This window comes from Passer domesticus, chromosome 7 (genome assembly GCF_036417665.1).
Source record: "Passer domesticus isolate bPasDom1 chromosome 7, bPasDom1.hap1, whole genome shotgun sequence".
Taxonomy (NCBI): domain Eukaryota; kingdom Metazoa; phylum Chordata; class Aves; order Passeriformes; family Passeridae; genus Passer; species Passer domesticus.
In genome coordinates this window covers 55,023,403-55,044,180 of record NC_087480.1, presented here as the reverse complement: position 1 = coordinate 55,044,180, position 20,778 = coordinate 55,023,403, and the positions used below count along the sequence as shown (strand labels likewise).

The window sequence follows — 20,778 nt, the reverse complement described above, 5'->3', positions numbered from 1 at the left end:
TATTTCCTTTACTTTTCATTCCACCCTTGCTTTTTGCAGTCAAAGTTTCTACAGAAGTCAGCTGGATTTTGCCCAGAGTCCTTATGGTTTAAACAGTACATTCTGGAAAAGGATCAATGCAGGAAAACCTCCATGATCCTAGTCCCTGCAATGTCATCAGCATCTAGTTTTTACTCATACACCCTCCAAAAGCTAGAGCAGGAAATTATAACATGAAAAAAATTATATACCTAGTTTAGATATTTCTGTTTGCCAAGAAGGCTTAAAACAAAGACTGATTATTGTAATTTCCTTGTTGCTTTTTATTTTTTTTTATAACGCTCAGTTGCACCCACATGAACTCCAAAAGTCAACACTGGAAGTCAGCAGGGTTACTCTGAATTGACATGGGCTTAATGAGAGCTGAATTTGGCTCTGAGAATGTGATGTTCCAAAGCTCTTTGGCAACTCCAGTGAGGTGAAGATAGCCAGAGCCTCACCTCCATACAGTTAGTGCAACGGATGAAGAAATTATGATGGCTTGGAGAATGAGACTTGTGCTGGCACCACTTCTGTGAGTGGTTCAAGCTCATTTCTGCACCACACATGAAAGGGTGAGGCACCCTGCTTAAGGTCTAGTGGCCTTGGGACCACCAAAGTGCTGTGTGGTGCCACTGCAGGTTCCCCTTACCTATGAACATGAGGACCAAAGCTCCCAGCACCATGATCAGGGTCTGCAGCACGTCTGTGTAAATCACAGCAGTCAAACCCCCTGCCAGGAGAACCAGAGACAGCAGTCAGTGCGTCACCATGCACAGGGAAACAGGCACCTCACCTGGAAAAAAGCTTTCTTTAGCCCCAGCCCTGGGATTTCAGGACAGACCCACTGGGAGAAGCTGGTACTGAGCTGGTCCTCTGGAGCCCACAGCTGTGACAAGCCCTCCCATGAGGAACAGTGTGGAAGGTTTTCCATGTTCATGAGAGAACTTGGAGGCAGCTCAGCATCTTAACAGCTAAAGTTGCTAATTTTGCAGAAAGGGAAGAAAATAGCAAATATGGGCAGTGGTAACTTCCAGCACAGAGGGAGTCCAGAGCCTTGTGCAGTGTTAGAAAATCCTCTAAAAACAGTAATGTCCCCCCTTTACCACTTTCCCATGGGCCAAGAGGGGAGAGAGGAAGAGTCAAAGGTCTCCAACAGCTGGGAGTGACAAGGCAGGTACTACCAGCAACTGGGGCAATCTTTCCCTCAGACCAGCACCTGAATACTCTTTCCCCTCTGTAGGAAATGAGAAACTTATGTCCTAGGGTCCAGTTTATAACATGTCCTTTAAAACCAGCCATTTACCAGCTATGGTGTAGACAGCAGTCACTGCTAGCAGGACCACAGTGGACAAGTAGAGGTTCCAGCCCAAAGCAGTTTGGATGAACAATGCTCCAGCAAAAATGTCTGTCTGGAATAAAAATACCAAGGGCAGTCTGGAGTTAGTAGTGCTCCGTGCAAGTGAAATCTAATAAAGCAGCCTGCAGCCCTCTGCGGCTCAAAGCACTGACAGGGGAGGACACCAGCAAGGTGAACTGGAAGGGGAGGAGAAGAGCTGTTGGGACTCTTGGCTCTGAACCTTGTTTTGCTGTAAGGAAAAACTTTCCTCCAGGTCAGAGCTTCCAGGATCTGGGAGAGCAGCAGGGTGAAAATGAAGGTGCTACGCCAAGGGACTAAAAAGTCATAAAAATAAAAACCATCTTGAGGCATAGAACCCTGGCTGGCACAGAGAAGGACTGGTGTAAGCTGTCACTTCTTTTGGTGACTGTGAACACAGGTCTCTGCTATCTCCCCCTCTTTTCCTCCTGTGACTGTAGCCACAGGCAGACACAGGAGGGAAAGAGGGGGAGATGGCAGAGACCTTGTTCTTCCCAGGGCTGCCTCTTGGTGGCCTCCAGAGACACTCCCTCTTGAAAGACTCCTAAAGAGTCACTGATGTCTTGTACCATGATTGGTTTATCTGAGAAGGTCAACAGGTGGTTTTTCTGTTCATGCAGTTCAGCACATTAGAGTGACTCCAGAAAAACAGGTTATACCTGCTGAGAACCTCACTAGAAATACAGAAAGTCCCATCAGCTGTGTTTTGTTTGGATCTTCTGGCAGAGTGACACCAGAAACCAGATGAAATCTGAAATTACACAGACAACATCATTCAAAATTGCAGAAGGTGATGTGGGAGATGTTTATGTTGGGAAAGGAAGCTAGAAGGACACCCGTGAGTCTGGTATGGGGTGAGATACAGGGGAAGACCTTTGCCAAGGGAGAGAGAAGGGATGGGGCAAGAATTCCACTTGCTGTATCTGAAATGAGCACCTTAAAAGCAAGGAGCCAGTGCAACCCCTGACCTCTGTGGGCCTGAGACATGACAGCCACAGCCAGTACTCCACAGGAATCCCTGCCCTTTCTGGGGTTTGGCTTCTCAGCAGGAAACACAACCACCTCTGTAGCCATGCAGGATCAGTCCTCTGACAACACTGTTTATTGAGAACTCTGTTTTCTTTGCAAGCCAAGAAGACTCTGCAGTGCCCTGGTTGTTGACCTATGTTTGGGCAGAAAATACAGGGAGAAAAATCCTTCTTGTAACCAAGTGCCTGCTGTCCAGCCAGCCGCTAAATGAGCTCTCCACAAACAATAGCTCTGCTTAATAGAAAGCACCTGTCATGGCCATAAACTCCCCCAGCCACATCCGTCAGCCACGCGTGAATTGGCTGCACAGAGGAGAAACCACTGAGATGAAACAGCAGTGATGGGGGCCAGGGTCCTGCTCTGAAAAGCACTGGCAAATGCTGCTCTGCTGAAGGTCACTCTGAAAGACAGCTCTGTTTCATACCTCGTCTGTGTGGCTGTGCTCACTGTGGGCTGCTGCAGGAGAGAGTTGCCATTTATCCCTCACAGATAAAGAGGTTTTAAGTGCCTTTTTGCAAGACCTCGCTCACTCTGTCACCCAGGGCTGTGCTCCAGTCCCACAGAGCAAAGCTGGAAGCAGTGGTGAGAGCAGTGGGTGACATGACCAAGAGCTGCCCATTAGAGGGGGAAATCTATCCCACACTTCCAGCCTGGAACTCCTCTCAATGCTCCTCCCAGGGGCTGAGACATAATAAGCCTGGGAGAAGGACCTTGAAGCCACATGAGTGTTTTATCTCCAGTCAGTGTCTCCCAAGGCAATTTGACATCTGAATATTTCAGAAGGGTCTAGTGAAAACTGGCTCGTACTGACCTTGGAATAATCAGCTGGAGACAAAAGACTGACATCTTCAGTCCCTGAAATGGACTCTCAAATACACTGCTCTCCCTCCAAGGGCACAGGTAGTTCTTAGCAAATATCTGAGCATAACTTCTGTTTCTTTGTGAATGACATTTAAAAGGAGGAAATACTCGGTATAGCCAGTGCACTGGGTTTTGGTTACCAGCAGGGTACAATGCGACAAGCAATTCAGAAAAGATGCTGCATTTTGTCTTAAGCCAGAACCTACCTCCCTTTCACTGTACCCTTTTTGTGCAACACAAGTGAAAAAGAAAGAGGAACAACCATAAAATACCTAATGCTGAAAACTCAACTACAAGCACAACAGCAGGTTTATGATCATTTAAGAGAATTTCATCTCTACAAGGTGCAGCCAGCCAGATTTCCTCATGGGGTAATGCAGCCCTTGCTCTATCTCTGATGCCTAAGGTTTGATGTGATAGAAAAGGAAAAGCAGGCAGACAGCCCAGGGTACTTACACTGTTTAGTAATTAGTTGCACATCCCTGTAAAGTTCTCACTGTGCATTGCTGTTTAATGAGGGCTCTGTCTCTCTCTTAGGAAAGGTCTCCATGATCAATACAGAGGCAAGAGCAGCACACTAACACACTGCAGCTGCTCCTGGGAGCAGGGCTGGTCCTTTCAAGGAGCTCTCTCTGAGCAGCCCTGCCTTGTACCAGGATGCCCTCTCCCTGCCCTAGACACGAGGGTGGTGCTCAGCTGGGTACATACGGATATCCTGGTGAATATATAGAGGATCAGGGACAGCACGGACGTGTAGATTTGCAGCCTCTGCCCTCCAAACCTCTTCTTCAGGTACTCAGGCAGGGTGACAACTCCTGCTGCGATGTAAACTGGCACGAAGATCCAGCCGAGAGCCAGCAGTGGCCAGATGGCCTGTTAAAGAGACAGAGAATAAAGGCACAGGACTCAACACATGGGACAGCTTCCCCCTGTTCTGTCAGTAACCATCCTAAGAAAGAAGAAAGGTACAGTGCCGTGTGATGTATTGGAGAAGCAGACTGAGTTTTTCTCCCTGCTCAGAAGATGAGCCAGCACCTGGAGGAATTATTACAATTCAGTCAAAAGCTTTTGAAGATCTCCTCCTAAGGCCTGTATTTCTCGCTGTCACGGGTGTTGCTTCCTCTTCCATCCCATGTTTTTTTGAGCAAGGTGGTGTATGCTGTTGCTCTGTTCTCTGAAAGGTGGTGGTGTATTTGGTGGCCTTTAAAACCACTGATGCTGTGGCAGTGAAGAGTTAAGTGATTCAGAGCAGGATGGGAGCATCTGTTTGTTGCTCGATTAGCAAGTGATGAGGCTGAGGCAGCAGACTGTCCCTGCGGAGCATAAAAATAAGCAACAGCAAGACTCTGTTGGGATGTTCTCCTTGCAGGCTGGTGCAGATGTGCTTCTGTCACTGGTAGATAAAGAGGCACTTTAGTTGCTTTGCCACAGGTGAAGAGTCTTTTGGAAAGTGTAAAGGCAGTCCTCATGTATTTCTTCTCCAATTCCCAGCAAAAGCCCAAACAGGAGAACTTAAAGGTAAATGAAAGCCATTGGATCATAAAACCTCACCTCCTGGTTATCTCCAGCCATTATCTTTCATCCTTACATTTACTTTGATCAGTTATTTAAGTTTTCAGAAAGAAACCCTGATCCCTATGAGCAGAGATTGTGACTGATTGAGAGCAGCCATGGCTCCTGCATTGGCAGAGACTGGCTGTGGTGAAAGATGCTCATATGATCCCTCCAGCTGAATGATGTCCCATGGCACAGGAGGAGAGTAATGGTATATGTAAGTTCTCTTTCCAATCTGAAATAAATTAATCTGATCTCATGAAGTTAGATTTGCCCTGAAACACAATCTTGTCTTCATGAGGTTCTAAAGTGACTTGAATAGATTTCCTTTGAGTACAGCAATATTATGTCCTACATGCACCAAGCTCAACACAGTCTCTGTTTTCTTCACAAAATATTTAAAGGTGACTTTAATGGTCTGGAAAAAAACATTGCAGAGAATACGTACCCCAGGAGAGAGCTTTTGGTGGGCCCTGCCTGTTCTTGGCACTACTAACACTCTCTGCTGAGGCAGGCAAGAGATTCAGAGTTAGGTGAGTGATGCTTCTTGTGAGGCTGGCACTAATCCCACTCCTCATCAGCTGAGAAATTTCATTAGCACCACACACCAAGGGCTTGGTTTTCATGCTCTTGTGTGGTGTCAGTGGCAATTTTCCAGGCCACTTCAACAGGGCAGAATCAGACTTGCCTTCACACCCAGATGTTCACCCCAGAGGTGCCACCTTCTGGCAGCTGCCAGGTGAAGAGAGTGTTGCTGATTTTCATGGATTTACAGTGAATATGGGAGCACATGCTGCTTCCTTTTGCTTTTTTTTTTTTTCAGCTCCCTGCACCCAGAAGAATCCTGTGATTATCCAAATACCTTTCAAGCATTCATTATCTTTTATTTTAATCTTCACAAGTAAAGACTAAAGCTTAAAAATAAGGCCATGCACCACTAGGAAGGCCAAAGAGCTACTAATCCTAGTGAATTCCAGTTAAACTAAAATAAAGATCTCATGTTTCCAAGGCTGTCGGAATGTCTGCAGGCTTCTCTCCTGAGAGTTGAGCACTTGTTGCTGCTGATACTGTTAAACACCTGATTTTGGAGAGAAACCCCCAATCCCTTTGTAAACAGTGACATCTTAGTTGGCAGCAGAGCTGGCACTTACATTCCACTCAAAGCCCCCGACAGCGATGCCCCCAGCTGCTGCCGTGCCCGCCAGGCCGATGAACGAACCGCTGCCCACGTCGGTCGACATCAGGGAGGCTCCAATCTGGAACAGGGCACAGGGATAAAACTGAGACAGTCACTTTGAGGAATCTCTATCAACCCAAGTATTTCCCCCCAGAAAGTCTCTTTCCCCGGGATTTCATTGCTTTGTGGTTAGGCAGCTGGGTGCTGACGCAGAGTTGGGTTTTCCTTCACCTCTCCAAAACAACCCAATTTTTATATATTAAAGCATGTTCCTGCTCCCTTCCACTGCCCCTACTCCAGTGCAAATCTTAATCTCAGAATCAGGGCTCACTTTGCCAGTGGTTCTGAGAAGCACACCTATTACAGGGGCACAGAGAGGGCAGGGAGCCTGGTGACACCACAGATTCCTCCGTGTCCATGAAACATGGTGGATTTCTCCATTCCCTTGTTAGGCAGCCGCCAAGGTGCCATCTCTGACCCTGCTGACCCTTGCTCTGCCTCCCCGTGTCTTGCAATTTAATATCAGGTCTTAGCTGAGGCTATTTAATGCACAGCTGAAACCTGTCACTCTCATAAAAACAATAATAAAATGCAGATAAGCCAGTCATGTACTCAAGGTGAAGGACACAGGGAGCTGAGCCTGCAGGAGAGCTGCAGAGGTGGAATCAGCTCTTACAAACAAATCTGGGAAGTGAACAGCATTAGATGTTGCTCTGAACCTAAAAGAGTTCAGAAGAGGCAAGAGCTGACCTGTACCGAACAACCTCTGCAGCCACCTGTGGTTGAGGCCAAAAGCAGTGAGGATGTTTTGGGATTTGTCTGGGGTTTTTTTTAATAGGAAAAAAAGAAAAACCCACAGAAATCTTGTTTAAAAAAACAAGCTTGAGAAAGAAATATTCGATTTTAGTATCTTTTAATTTTCCCCCTCCTAATTAGAGAAAACCATCAAACTTAGCTTTTGCATTAAATGATACTTGGCTGAGGCAGAAGTTTAAAGAACATTGAGAAATGACAGATTTTAGAGAGGTGTATGTGTCTCTGGTGGAAGAGGCTGAAAATCTAGCCTAGAGAATTTATGGGCAATGCACAGCCAAAGGAAAAAAAGAAAAAACCTGTTTTGGTTGAGAAGTGCATTCCGTTACCCACGACTCACTGGAGAGATATATGGTTCTAGAGTCTGGCATTGGCTGAGAAGAATCTTTATTCCTGTGGTGTTTTTACTCCTTTCCAACTCTAAATTATCTTTATATGCATCTTTCAGTCCCAAGAAAAAGCGCCTTCAATAGATCATTTTTTCCTTCATAGTGAAGATTTATACTTCAGTGGTTTGAAGTTTATATCCTTTACATTGTTAGTCAATAAACTCAACCCTGCTCTAAATAGCAAGGGCTCAAAGTCCTGAGATTAGGGATTATTTTTAATTCAGTGCTTAAGTGCTCTTTACTGGATAACACATTCCTAGATTACCTAATGCTCTCTTGACTTGGGAACATCAGTGGTGAGTTCAAGCCAAAAAAGTTTCCAACCCAGCTAGGCAGCCAGCATTCCCCAGCTTTCATCAATGGGAACATTTTTGTTGCTGACTTTAGCTGAGAAACTGTGAGTTGGAAAACCCTGAAGGTGCTGAGCTACCCTTTTGGCCTGGCAGCTCCACTGGCAAAGATGTGTGGGATGATTCCTTATGGATCCTTCATCTGTCCCTTCCATCTCAAGACTACAGTCACAACATGTAAAGGGTGTGTTCCCTCACCAGAGCTGCTCTCACACCTGGAATTGCTTTCAAACCATGAAAAAGAGAGAGAAGCATTTCACTCACAGGCCACCAAGACATGGATCGTCCAGCCAGAAAATATCCTCCAACAGTGCCCCGGCTTGCTCGTACCGATGACTGGAAGCACAAGAAAAAGAACAGGAAAAAGAACAGGAAAAAGTGTTTTCTTCCATTCACCCTCCTTGAGTCTGACCAAGCCAGGAGAATCCTTAGTGCCTGGCCTCAGCACCAGCTCCAAAATAGTTTTATGTATCTGCTAAGTATGCCAGGCTTCACACACTGCTTCTGCCCCTTTTTGTGCAGGCTTCTGACAGTCGTGCTTTGGAAAGAAGCTGCTTGTACCTGTTTAATGACTTCTCCCTGGATGTACCAACTGGGAAAGAAAAAACAGCTCAGCCAAGTAGAACACAGTAGGTGTCTGTGACAGAGGCCTTCACCAAACAACAGGAACAAATCATTAGCAACAATCTTTTCAAAGTTTTTAAGGTCCCATTTTAGTCTTCTTTAGCACAACTTTGGCTTTTCTTTTCCCTCCTGCCTGTCCACACCCAGATGTGAGACTGCTCTGCAGCACAGGAGCTGAGCATCATTCCCAGAACAACATCCAGGGAGTGATCCCACAGTTGTCCCCATGTGGGATGGAAGTGAAGGCTCACAGAAGGTTTCCTGTCACCCCCAAATTTGCTCCATAGGCCCTGGGAGAAGTTGTGCAGAGGATGCCATTTGCAGGCAAACCCCTTTGAGGAGTCCAGGGAGCATCAAAGCCTCTCTGGCTCAGGCAGACCCAAACCCAGCCCCCTCAGGGACTCACCCATATCCCAACAGCGAGGATAAAGGCAAAGTACAGAACCACCACGACGATGTCTGCCACTGCAAAGGCTGCTGCCTTGTCCCCTGGCAGCCCAGGCAGCTCCGTGGTGGCTGTGGTCTGCTGGCTCATGGCTCTGAGAAAACTGATGGTTTTCTCCCTCACACTGGACTTAAATGCACGTTGGCCTTCATCATTTCCCTTGTAATAATTAACAGGCCACCCACACAAGGTGTGAGTGGGGAGCAGAGGCCAGGCAGGACTGTGACTAACATTTTTCAGCAGGAGCTTGGTCTCCATGGCTCATCAGAAAGGGCCAGCACACAGCTCTGTGGTGTAAGGATTCCTCCCATTCCCCCTCGTGTCCATTTACCAGTGGTCCTTTCTCCTGCCCATTTACCCATTGGTGACACCCACTGGGATGCAGGAGATGGTTCTGCTTGGAGGTCTGCCTGGAGAAGGCTTGTGCCCCACAGCCAGCTCTGGAATGGCTCTGCCAGCCCCAGTGGAGCTTTGTGTCCCAGGACATGGGCAGGAAGGAGGAGAGGGCTGGATCCTGTGACATATCAAACTGTCAACCCAGGTGCTCAGCAGGGACATTTCTCATCCTGGTTTGCAGGCGAGGTGGGCACTCTCCAGCACAAGCCCCCTGAACCAGGGAGTGGGTCACACCAAACCTCTCCTCCTTAGTTGGGACAGCTTTGGGAGGACCATGAAAGGTTCCTGCTGGGTCTGGCAGAGCCCTTCCAGAGTCTTCTCCAGGCAGACCCCAGGCCTCAAAGCAGAACCATCTCCTACATCCCTCAGCCTCACCCTGTGACATATCACATAGGACATTTTAAACTTAGGTTAGCAGTGCCTGACCTTGGTTTCAAGGGAGGCAAAAAAACCTCTTTCTCTCACTTTGTTTTATTCCCCTCTCTCCCGGATTTTTCTTGCAAATGCTGGCTACCTACTTGCTCATTAATTGCACTGCTAACATGAGGCCCACATCCAGCCCTGCTCCCCAGTCTGAGGCTCCCTGGGAGCAGTGCCTCCCTGTAGGCTCATTATCCACAAGAGGCTTTTCAAAACTGAAATGTTTCAACAAGCTGAAGTACAGTTACCAGAAATTAAATATCTGGAAGCCTAAATCCCCTGGTATAAACAGGCAGCTCTCCCTGCACAGAGCTGATTTACACTCACCCACACATTTCTCCCTCTTAACACCTCAGCACCTGAAAGCAAAAGACAGTTGCCTAATCCTAACATGCATTAAATACCTGCCTGAGAAGCAAACAGTGTCTCCAGTCTTCCCAAACCAGGAATGTTCCTCCACATGGGAAGCCCAACCCCCAAGTACCTGCCTGACCTAGGCTTTCACCCCACCTTCCCACACTGCTGTATTTGCAGCAACTCACACTTGGAAACACTCGAAACGCATCCAAATACATCCAATATGCCATTCCCAACACCATAAGCTACCACGAGTCCATTGGACACACTGGAATGACACAGGCTGGTGGCAGTAGGATGTTGTCAGGTGTTATTACACAGCCTGGACCAACCCAAACTGCAGTGGCCAGCCCAGCTGCTGGGCAGGATTGCAGCAGCTGCACCTCAAACAGGGATGACAGCTTGAGTGCTTTTGTGGCAGTCCTTTCCTCACTGCTCCATCCTGTTCAGGCAGGAGTTGCTCTGCTCCCCACTCCCAGGACAAGCTGCAGGGGAGTTCTCCTCCCTAGGGATGAGACCAGTGTCCCTGCCCACAGCCAAGGGAATAACACATGCTGCTGTTATGTGGCTCCCCTGCCTTGCAGCCCCAGGTGCACAGTGCAGGGTCCCAGCAGCAGGGCAGTGCTTATCTCCCGCCCCATGCACTGCTAGGTCAGCACTGGGGGCCACGCACGCCCAGGAGATGCAGTGCTCCTTGTCCTGGGTACAGATGTGATAGTTCATGTGCCCAGGAGACAATAAAAATTCATCACACTGACAAAAAAACAAGCAGCCTTGCAGAGAAAGATGTGTCAGCAGCATAAGCCCAGCACGTGCGATTTGGCAGATCTCTGTTGATTCAGAGGGTGGCAAACTCTGTCTCCCACTTTTCTGCAGGGACCTCGAGTGTGCAGGTTACCTGCTGCAGCAAACCCACCCTCCCCAGCTGGCAGAGCCTCTTGGCCACGCAGGCAATGCTGAATTTTGCTTGCCCAAAGTGAAGGAAGAGCTGGTTTATGTCACCTGGGCTGGTGGGAGTGGTGGTGGCAGCAGAAGAAGTGCTGGGCATGACAGAGAGGGGAGAGCCAGTGAGCACAGGGGACAAAGCCATCCCCACAGTGTCATCCACGGCAGGATCAGGTGCTGGCAGAGGTGTTGGCTGCACTCATGGGGACAATTGGCACAGAGAGCTGAGGAATACAGATCTTCATCCTTTCCCCATTCCTCCCCTCCTGAGACACTGCTCCTGCACCTTCCAAAAACCATTCCTCCTTCCTCCAGGACTCACCTCCTGGTGCATGCCTGGCCTTATGGAGTCTTTTTGCTGTCTTGGTGAAGGCTGAGAGCAGGGCTATCAAACAGGGGGGAGAAGACAGCCCCTGAAGCTCACATGGTATTGCTGGGGTCACCCTGTCTCTTTGCCAGAGACAGCCCCATTGTCACCAAGCCCTGCATCCATGGCTTCTCCTACCCTGCTGTGGTGCCCAGCAGAGGTGTGGGACAGGCTGCAGAGTTGCAGAGCCCTGTAAAACCCAGTTTCAGCAGCACCTGGCAGCTGCAGCCAGACTCTGCAGCACAGTGAATACACTGTCCTCTTGTTGCAGCAGAACTGACAGGACATTTAGTGGTCCCTTGTGGGGTGTGCACCCTCGCTCCTGTCACCGAGGCTGAGAACGAGCCCTTCAGGGACTGGAAATTGTAAGTGGCGTTTCAAAGAGTGCAGCTCAGAAAAAAATAAAAAGGTGCTGAAGAGCAAGTGTTTCTGGGGCAGAGGATGTTCGGTGGAGTGACAGGCAATTATTTTCACAAATGTTAACGAATAAATGGACTTCCTCTTCATTACCAAGCTACTTCACAGTCATCAGCAAATAGTTCCAATGACAATTAGTGAATTTCTAAATGGATTGAGAGATTGGTTTATACACAGATACCGATGCAATGAGGTGAGGTGATAGCCCAGCCTCACTCCTTACCTTTCCTCCTGAGGGATTTTCCTGTGTGCTGAATGGGTGAGGCATTCAGCTAACCATTATTTTCTTCTCAGCTCTTTCTCGGGGGAACGACTCTTGAATGAAATCCAGCAGTTTAATTTTGGTGTGATATGAATGGGCTTTGAATGTATTTAATGTTTAAAGGCAGCTATTCTGCTCGGAGGCTGCTCCAGAGGAGCAGCGGGAAGCAGAGCAGACCCCCGGGAAGCGCAGTGCTGCTACCACAGCTCTTTTCTTCCCTCTGCAGGCCACACTCTGATTTTCACTCCTGGGCTGTCCCATAAACCTGGAGGCAGTCCATCACTTCAAGACTGCTTGAAGTACTTTGGTTTGTTTGTTTGTTTTACCGGGGTGAGTCAGGGACACCTGTGCTGAGATAAAGGGATAAAACCAGGGATTTTATCCCTGTCTCACCTGTGCTGAGACAGGGATAAAATACCATGCAGAGGAGCCAGGGAAGGTGCTGGATTCAGTGGGAACCTCAGCACCTTGTCAGGCTGCTCTGATCCCTGCCACATCAGGGGGAAACTCACAGCTCTGCGTGCTGGAAACCACTCCTCTCCACTCCTGGGGATGGGCAGAGCTCCCTGTGCAGGCTGTGTGAACTCACTTCCAGCCATGCAATGCAAGTGGGCTCCCATGGGATGAGCTTCCCATGTCTGGGCTCCCTTGGCAGGGAGCTGGGAGTGTGGATCTCTCCCAGCAAGTGGCACTGGCCATCTCTTACCTCCTCCTCACTCCCTCCCAGAGATCACCTGTAGCACTGTGGGTCCATAACCCTGGCATCTGCCTTGACACACAGCACAGTTTCAAGTTACTACACAGCTTTTGCTGCGTCTAAGAGAATTTAGTGAGAGGAGACACCTTGGGCTAATTGTGGTGTTACCAACCAGCCAGTCCAGGATGAGGTGGACTACTAAGAGTGGAGTCTCATCCTGGCTGTCTTTATGCAGACAACTCATTTGCTGCCCCAAACAAGGGTTTGCACCTCCCTGCTCAGCTGAACAACCTCCTTTGATTTCCCCTTCCATCCACACACATCCCACTGGGAAACTTCTGTGACCACTGGGAAATTAAGGTGAGAAGACACAGAAGGAGTTTCAGGTCACACTTCCAGCCATAGCTGCCTAGAAGAATCATTCTAGGACCAAGCAGACTTAGGCTGGAAAAAATATGTCACATTTACTGAGTGACTTTTTTGACTAACAGCCAGACTTTGAAAAATATTAGCAAGGGTAAAACATTAAGTGACAGAACAAGGACACTTTAGATGAAGGATGTTGTTCTCCCTTTAATTTACTCCCCTCTACAGCCTTGCAAAGATCTCAGCAGAGTAAGTGTCCTTATTGATGGATACACTATCCTTGTTAAGATGGGACAATATACTTATTTACAGCTTTCATCATTGTCATGAAGGCACAAAGCAAACAGATATAACTAATGAAGATTTAGCTGTTACATAATGTCTTTGCCAACTCCATGCAGAAGTCTGGGTAAAAACCTGGAAATAAATCTTTTTATGAGAACATTTTTAAATGAATTTAAGACATGAAGAGATGTATTTGTAGTTTATATTAGGACTCTGGGTATTGCTTTCCTGGAAAGATGTCTCAGGTTTGGAGTACAAATGAAGTGATGGTCTGAGAAGCACCAAGGAAGTGAAAGTCATATCAGCCCTACAATCCAAGCAGTGAATTAGCATATTCATGTGACACTCCATGGTAAAGGTGGCGTGAACTGTAAATAAGTAAATTGGTACCACCAGCAAGATGCAGACTCAGTAATAAAGGAGCAGCAGGCAGAAGAGACGGAGGAATTGCAGTAAAAGCTTCCTCACTTCATTTGATCCTCTCTAGGTCCCTCTGGAGATGAGAACAGCCATGGGGGAGCAACTGCTGGTGGCTGGGACAGTAATGCTCCACAGCACAGCAGGCAAGGCAATGCTTTCACAGCTCCTGCAGGAGCACGTGTGGTACTACAGGAACAAGCAGATTCCTTTGATGTTCTCCTGAAATCCATTGTCTGAGAATCACAAGGAACTTAGTCCAAGTTTTACCACTTACCAAGTGGTAGAACTGGAGGTGGTGCATGATCACCTGGTAAGCTCCTGTGGAGCAGGGAATAAGATGTCTCTCTGTTTCCCACTATGACCTCACACAATCCTTTTACAGATCACACAGCAAGGAAGAAAACTGTCCTTGCCGAATGATTTCTGATCTGTGCCCTCCTCCTAAACACAGCTAAAAAGCAATCTGAGGCATTTAAATTTTCACTTTGTGGCCCCTTTCAAAAGAAAATGCCCCATGGCAAAACCACAGATGTGAATATCTGTTTTGGAACTGTGAATTCCAACAGCTATCAGCAGCTTGATCCATCATTGCTTGGTCACTATTTAAAAAAACCTCCTCCATGTCAGAAGAAAAATGGCTAAGTAGAATCAGATCCTTCTTTTTAAAGTTAGGAGGCAGGATAAAGGCATTCTCCCTTATGACAGGTTAGTCAGTGTTTGGGGGTTGCTGGCTGGTCTCACAGGGAGGTGAAGTCTGGTACAAACCTGCTTGTCTAGAAATACTGAAGTCCAACAGAAGCAATGAAGGAATAATTTCTTTACAGCTGGGTCCTCATCCCAGAGCTCTGCAGAGCTTTTATTAAAGTTACAAGGTTTCCTCCATGGTGTTCTGTGCTCCTTCTTTCCCTCCTTCATTCAGAGTTCCCTCACTCAGTGTCTGTGCCCCACATCTGCATCAGGGACCAGGGAGAGCCCCTCTGCCAGCACCACCCAGCTGCTGGTGCTCCCTTGGAGGCAGCCTTGAGCATCAGGGGCAGCAGCTCCTCTTGCTGCACTGAGGAGTCCATCAACACATCTAATTTCTTTTCGCATCCAGGCTCATCGAAAGACAGCTATATTTCACTGCCATTTCCCTGCAGTCACTGTGTTACAGACTCACAGAACTGGAAAGGAAATCCATGTCTTTGAGCCATACCCGATAGATGCAAGATCCCCTTTTAGGCTTCAGCAAGAGCTGAAGGTTTTTACAAAGTCTGTCGACCCATTTCTGGCTGAATAACATTTCAAAGAAAACTGGCCAGATAAGATACTTTTTTTTTTTTTAAAGGAGCATTTCTGAATTGGTGCTGAATTTTCTTTGACTAGTTGATAAAATAGAAGTCGAAAAGCTCTGAGGGTCAAGGATATATAGGAAGTGAGTACAGTCTTTAGAGTTACTATCCCTAAGGAAAAGAACCAGAAAGGAAGGCTGAGACAAAATGGTTGCTGAGACAACGAAGAAGGAGGAAAGGAGGGGGTGGAGGGAGGAAGGAAAAAGTAGTAAAATCAAACTTAATGGGTTGCTGCAGTTTGTGGGGACTGAGGAAACAAATTCTGGAACTGAAGGAGTTGTCAGGCAGTGAGATAGGGTTACACATCCTCCACACAGAGCCTGCAGTGCTGGCTTGATTAGCAAAAGGACTTGGGATCACTACAGACAGAGCCGCCTTGCTCCCTGTCAACTTGCACAAGTAATCAGCATCCCAAAATGACAGCTCCCTCCAGGGCTGAGATTTCTTAAAGCAAAACTAAAATAAAAATAAAAGGCATCTTTGGTACTGCTTCAAACCTAGCTGCACTACCAAAAGGAAAAATAATTGTTAAGAGATAGAAAGACTCTGACATTCTCCAGCAACATCCCCAATGCTAATCTTCACCATGATAATAATAATAATAACAATAACAACAATGACTTATATTATTCCTACACCACAGTTGAGCAGCTCATATCCTGAGGAATACATCAGACTTGATAAACTACTGCCATCAACTTGCACAGTGTGATGAGACTTAGCGTGGGAGGATGCTGATGTTTCGTGATGCCCTAGAGAAGCTGAGGACAAAATGTGATAAAGATTCCCCCCTGCAGACCTCAATTTCCAGGGAGGATTTTGAGTACATGGATGGAGAATCATACAGCTTGGGACAGTGGCCATGGCACAGGAAATAATGCCCTTGTTCTTGGCCAAAGCATCAGTGAAGTTTCGTTACTGCCAACTCCAAGCCTTAAAAATTCTTGAGATGGGGGCCAAAATTGAATGACATTGACTTAGATATGATGGGGACTTTTTTTTTCCCCCAGCAGTAGAGTTTTTTTGTTCTTTCTGGTTTCTGCTCCCAGAGGGTGCATTTTTATACTTTTCTCCATCATAATGAGCTCTAGCAGCAAGTCTCAATATAGTAATGAAATTTGGGAAGTTTACTGCACTCCCAAGACTGCAGAAACTAGGACTTCAGGGAAAACAATCTCACCAGTTTCACAGGAGAATTGCCAATGCTGGTGCTCATCTGAGGCTCCTCTCCACCCTTACACTCCCCCACTCTCCTGGCAAAGCCTCTGCTCTGAAATGTGCAGCAGTCCAAGCTCCAAGGGTGGCTCTCCAAGAGGGCCCGAAGAAACAAGGTCTTCAGTGAGCAATTAAAACTATGAAAACAGCTTTTTTTTTTTTTTTGGATGTCCATTATAGTGTAGGAGGCTCTGGTGTCAGAGGAGGGTGTGGGGTCTCACAGACCCACTCTGATGGTCAGAGTGCACTGCTGCTGTGGATTTTGTCCTGACTAAGGAGGCTAAAGCTCACACTTTAATTTTTCCTTTGTGGTGGGATGGATAGAATTTTTCTCTTTTGATCCATCATTTATTTACATAAATTATGCTGCCTGCACCATGTATTCTTGTGATAGACCTGACTCATATTTTTATTGGGGAATATGCAGCAGAACAGTTCTGAAGTTGCACAATTCAATTAGAACCAAACAAACCAAAACCACTCCCAAACCCCCCTAGGCAAAGACAGGCTCTCAGTAACCTCTTCCACTTTTTGCTAACCTGCTTTTCTGTGCCTAAGTGAGCAGAAAGCAGCAGAAACATATTTTAACAGATTGTTTCCCACCTCTTCCCCGCCTCCCCAAGGCTGGTTTAATATCTCTTACAGAGAGAAAAATTCATCTCCAATAAACCATCAATTACTGCAGCACTTAAACCCTGCTTGTCCTTCGGCTGGAGGAGGATTGATTCCCCGCACACCCTGAAGCGGGATCCCTTTAGCTGAGCTCTTGGCCATCTCCCGAGCCCTGCTTTTCCCCGGCTGTCCCTGGAGCCGCTGCGGATCCCCAGGGATGCGCGCCCAGCCCGGGACGGTGCCCGGCAGGGATGCGGTGGCTCCGGGCTCAGCTGCCAGCAGATGGCAGCTGGAGATCGCGGAGGGAAATTTGGGAGTTCTCTGCTCGTGCAAGCACAGCCCACGAATCCTGAGTGACCTTGGCACAGATGGTCCCACCAAGCAGGGATGGGTCCTCCCTGCTTTTCACCCCGAGCTGGGGAGGATGCACAAGGAGTCCCTGCAAGGACAGAGAGGAGAGGGTGGGAAAAGACACGGTGCTTGTCCTTCCAGACTTGGAAACAGAATTAAAAAAAAAAAATCTACAAATTCACAGGCCACATCTCTCCTCCCTTCACCCCAGGCTCAACCTCTCAAGCCACAGAATCATTTAGATGTCATTTTTTAACCCAATCCCACCACAAACTCACTCATGCAGGGCCCAGCCAGCCCTCAAATGCATTTTAGGCAGAGTAACTCAGAGTACAGGAGCAATCCCTGTTCTTCCTCCACACCAAAGCCTCACCCACAACCCACCACTGCAGCAGCTCCCCAGAAACGAGCATTACCCTGTTATCAGTTCTTGCTTCTTTCCTCTTCAGGTCCCACTACCCATAAATGCCCCTCCACCGCAGCCAGTCCTGCAACAGGACTCACTCACTGTGCCGTGGCACAACCCCAGCTCCACACCTGAGATGTCCTTCTCTGCTCTTTTCTCCTTCCCCTCCTCCCAGCTGATAGTCCAGGTGAGCTGTGTCACAGAAGGCACCTGTAAGAAGAACTCATCCCCACCTCTCACCCAGAGGAGCTGGCTTTGAGGAGCTGCAAACGTGAGAGAATCCACCCAGTCCCTCATGCACTGATTGAATAATTGCTTCTTCCTGAAGAGGCCAAGATGGGCTCTGCTAATGCAGCTGGGCTACCCCTCCAGCCCAGACAATAGGAATGCTCTGAATTAAAATATATTTAAAAGCTAAGGATAAACCCTGAGTTTAAAAAATGTTCCTTGTTGTCTAAGGGCCAGATCCATATCTTTTCTCGAGGTGTAAGAAGCACTGTGCATCCTCTGGATCCCTGGTCAAATGTGTAGGACAAAGGTGTGTCCCACCAGGGGGAATTCTGGGCAGCCTATGCTCAATTTGGGGTCCACTGACCCCTGAGCAGCTTTTACCCCCAGAAGGATTCTGCTGTCCCAGCTCCTTGCACAGATTCCTTCCACAGGCAGCACAGAGATTATTCACACACAGAAGCTTTTCTTGGCAAGGACAGAAAATGAAAATAGCATTTTTTCCCCATTCTCCCCATCCCCCAGCCCCCAGTTCTGCAGAAGCCAGTGGAGCCAAAAAAGGGGCTAGAGAACACATCAAGCACTACCCATTTAATCCAGCTCCAGTTCCTCATTTACCAATGTCAGCCTCCTGTCCAAGCTTTCTTTGGCTTTCATCTCTTCTTTTATCTGCATGCTGTCTCTGGTTTGCCCCTTCTGGTTGCTACTGCTTTGATCTCTTGAACTTCTGCAATCCAGACCCAAATCCATGAGTGCTTATGCTGAAGAGATTCCAGTTTTTTCCTGTTGTTGCACTCTTTAAATTCTTCCTTTGAAAATTTTCCTCTGAAAATTCTGGCAAATTCTTTCTGTGCAGCAAATGAGGAGTTTACATGTCCAGCCTGGGCAAGTGACCCTTTGACAATTCCCCAGACCCTTGGACATTTGCATCCCTGTGGTTTTTTTGTTTCTTCCATCCCAAATTAGTAGTAGCACCCCTGTGCAGGCTGAGGCTGTACCAGGCTGGGAGAGGTCCACAAGAGCCCCAGAATTAATTGTAGAGTTTTGCCTATACCATATTATCTGGTTATGTGGCACAGAGAGTGTCTACACACACAGAGAGTGTTCCATAATTAAATTTATAAGAAAAAACACGGGAGACACAGTGAGAACCCTGTGTGCTAACTCATTTGATTCCAGCTATTTCTTATCCAAAGGTGGATGGTAATTCTTTATTTCATGATGAATACAGTAAGAGGGAAAAAGGCAGCAGCAGAAGGACAGACAGGTTTTTCAGCAAGTTTTGCTATTCCCAGGTAGGAATGTAGGCATCATGCAGTTATGGGAGGGCTCATTTCCCATCCTGGAGAATGCAGGAGCACTGCAGCAGAGCAGGACAGGGCAGGGACTGTGTGGATGCCCTGTGAGTGGCACTCAGCCTGCCTGCTCAGAAAGCAGCCCCTCATGCTGTTCTCCAGTCGTGTTAGAATAGCTGTGTGCAAGGGAAGTGGCCTCATTTTTACTCAGAAGTGTGGGAGAAGAAAAACATGAGAATACATTGTTGTGCTTTGAACTTCCTAATTCTTCACCCTAAGGGACAGTGTCAGGGCAGACTGTCCAGTCTGTCCCTCGTGGCCTCTGGCTGATATGGACTAAGTTGAAAAGGAGCTGAGGTCACTGCACTGAAGTGTCTGCCCCAGACCTACCTGGGACAGCCCCCTCCCCTCACCCCCAGAGCCACTGCAGGGTGGGGGCTCCTCTGCCCCAGAGCCCTGAACACTGGGCCAGCAGCTGGGCCAGCAGGACCTGCCTCCCCCTCACAACCAGCCATCCCCAGCTCAGGGCCCTGCTGCCTCTCCTCAGGCTGATTCCTTCTGAAAGCAAAGCACATAACATAAGGCCTGTGTTTATTTTCCCCGTAAATTAGGGTGGCTTGATTTTAATTGAGAGATCTGCCAGAATAAGGCACGTTTGTGCAGCTGTCATCAGAAATGCATGCTTGCTTTTTTCTCCTTCTTTTTCTTTCTTTCTTTCTTTCTTTCTTTCTTTCTTTCTTTCTTTCTTTCTTTCTTTCTTTCTTTCTTTCTTTCTTTCTTTTCTTTCTTTTCTTTCCTTCCTTCCTTCCTTCCTTCCTTCCTTCCTTCCTTCCTTCCTTCCTTCCTTCCTTCCTTCCTTCCTTCCTTCCTTCCTTCCTTCCTTCCTTCCTTCCTTCCTTCCTTCCTTCCTTCCTTCCTTCCTTCCTTCCTTCCTTCCTTCCTTCCTTCCTTCCTTCCTTCCTTCCTTCCTTCCTTCCTTCCTTCCTTCCTTCCTTCCTTCCTCTCTTCCTCTCTTCCTCTCTTCCTCTCTTCCTCCCTCTCTTCTTTCCTATATCAATTTGCTTGATGCAACCCTTTCCAGACTAAGCTGCCCCACTTCCAGAGAAGAAGACAAAAGCGAAGAATTCCCAAGGGAATCTCAGGGAGCCCCAGCTGAAGTGGCACATTTGTTCTTGTGCACCTGGTGACACTGGTGGCACTGGGCAAGCCATGCATGGCAGCTCCAGAGAGGGCTGCAGGGGACAGACTGACACAACCTCTGCCTCACAAGGAGTTTTCCATTGCTGTGGCCCAGAATCCCCTATGATATGTGCAGTTTGTGAAGTTTTGAAGGAAGGCTCCAGGTTTGTATCATTCCCAGACCCTGAGCTGAACAGCTGATGGACAGTGATCCTGGGTATGGGATGCTGGGAATGGCTCCAAAAAGAGCAGTTGCCCAACAAGGAAAGGGGTCTTGGTGGCATCCTGTGTGGCATCACCACCCCAGCATCCTCTAACCTCCCTAGCCCCTTGCTTTGTATCAAAGAATTCTACTTTACATTGTGGAAAGCAACCAGGGAGATCCAGCCCCGCCTGATTCTTTTTCTCATATGGAACAGCTGGAAAAAGACAGTAGCCTGAGAAACTGGCTGACCTTTTTTGATGCATTCAGCTGTCTAGCCTTGTATTTGTCCTTTAAATAATTTGTCAAAAACCAAACAACCCCAAAACAACCAATCAGCAGTAAAATAAGAGCCCAAACAAAACAAGAGAGCCTTCCTTTTCCAGCCT

At 47.6% G+C, this 20,778-nt stretch overlaps 1 protein-coding gene across 5 annotated transcripts in view; it reads right to left on the bottom strand.

Moving 5' to 3' along the window:
- The window catches only part of SLC5A9 (solute carrier family 5 member 9), a 31,867-nt gene extending 13,917 nt beyond the window's left edge, over positions 1–17,950 (bottom strand). Inside the window, exons 1-6 of one of the 5 annotated variants that reach the window (XM_064428799.1) lie at positions 17,496–17,950; positions 7,834–7,905; positions 5,992–6,096; positions 3,995–4,159; positions 1,325–1,430; positions 671–751 (exon numbers count right to left, since the gene is read on the bottom strand). In XM_064428799.1, coding sequence (XP_064284869.1) covers positions 671–751; positions 1,325–1,430; positions 3,995–4,159; positions 5,992–6,096; positions 7,834–7,848 — 472 coding nt within the window. In that variant the 5' untranslated portion in view covers positions 7,849–7,905; positions 17,496–17,950. Of the gene's footprint in view, positions 1–670; positions 752–1,324; positions 1,431–3,994; positions 4,160–5,991; positions 6,097–7,833; positions 7,906–8,599; positions 9,003–11,763; positions 12,005–17,495 lie in introns of those variants that run through there. The other 4 variants (XM_064428800.1, XM_064428798.1, XM_064428797.1 and 1 more) reach the window with 4 other exon arrangements.
- Between the last annotated feature and the right edge of the window lie 2,828 nt (positions 17,951–20,778).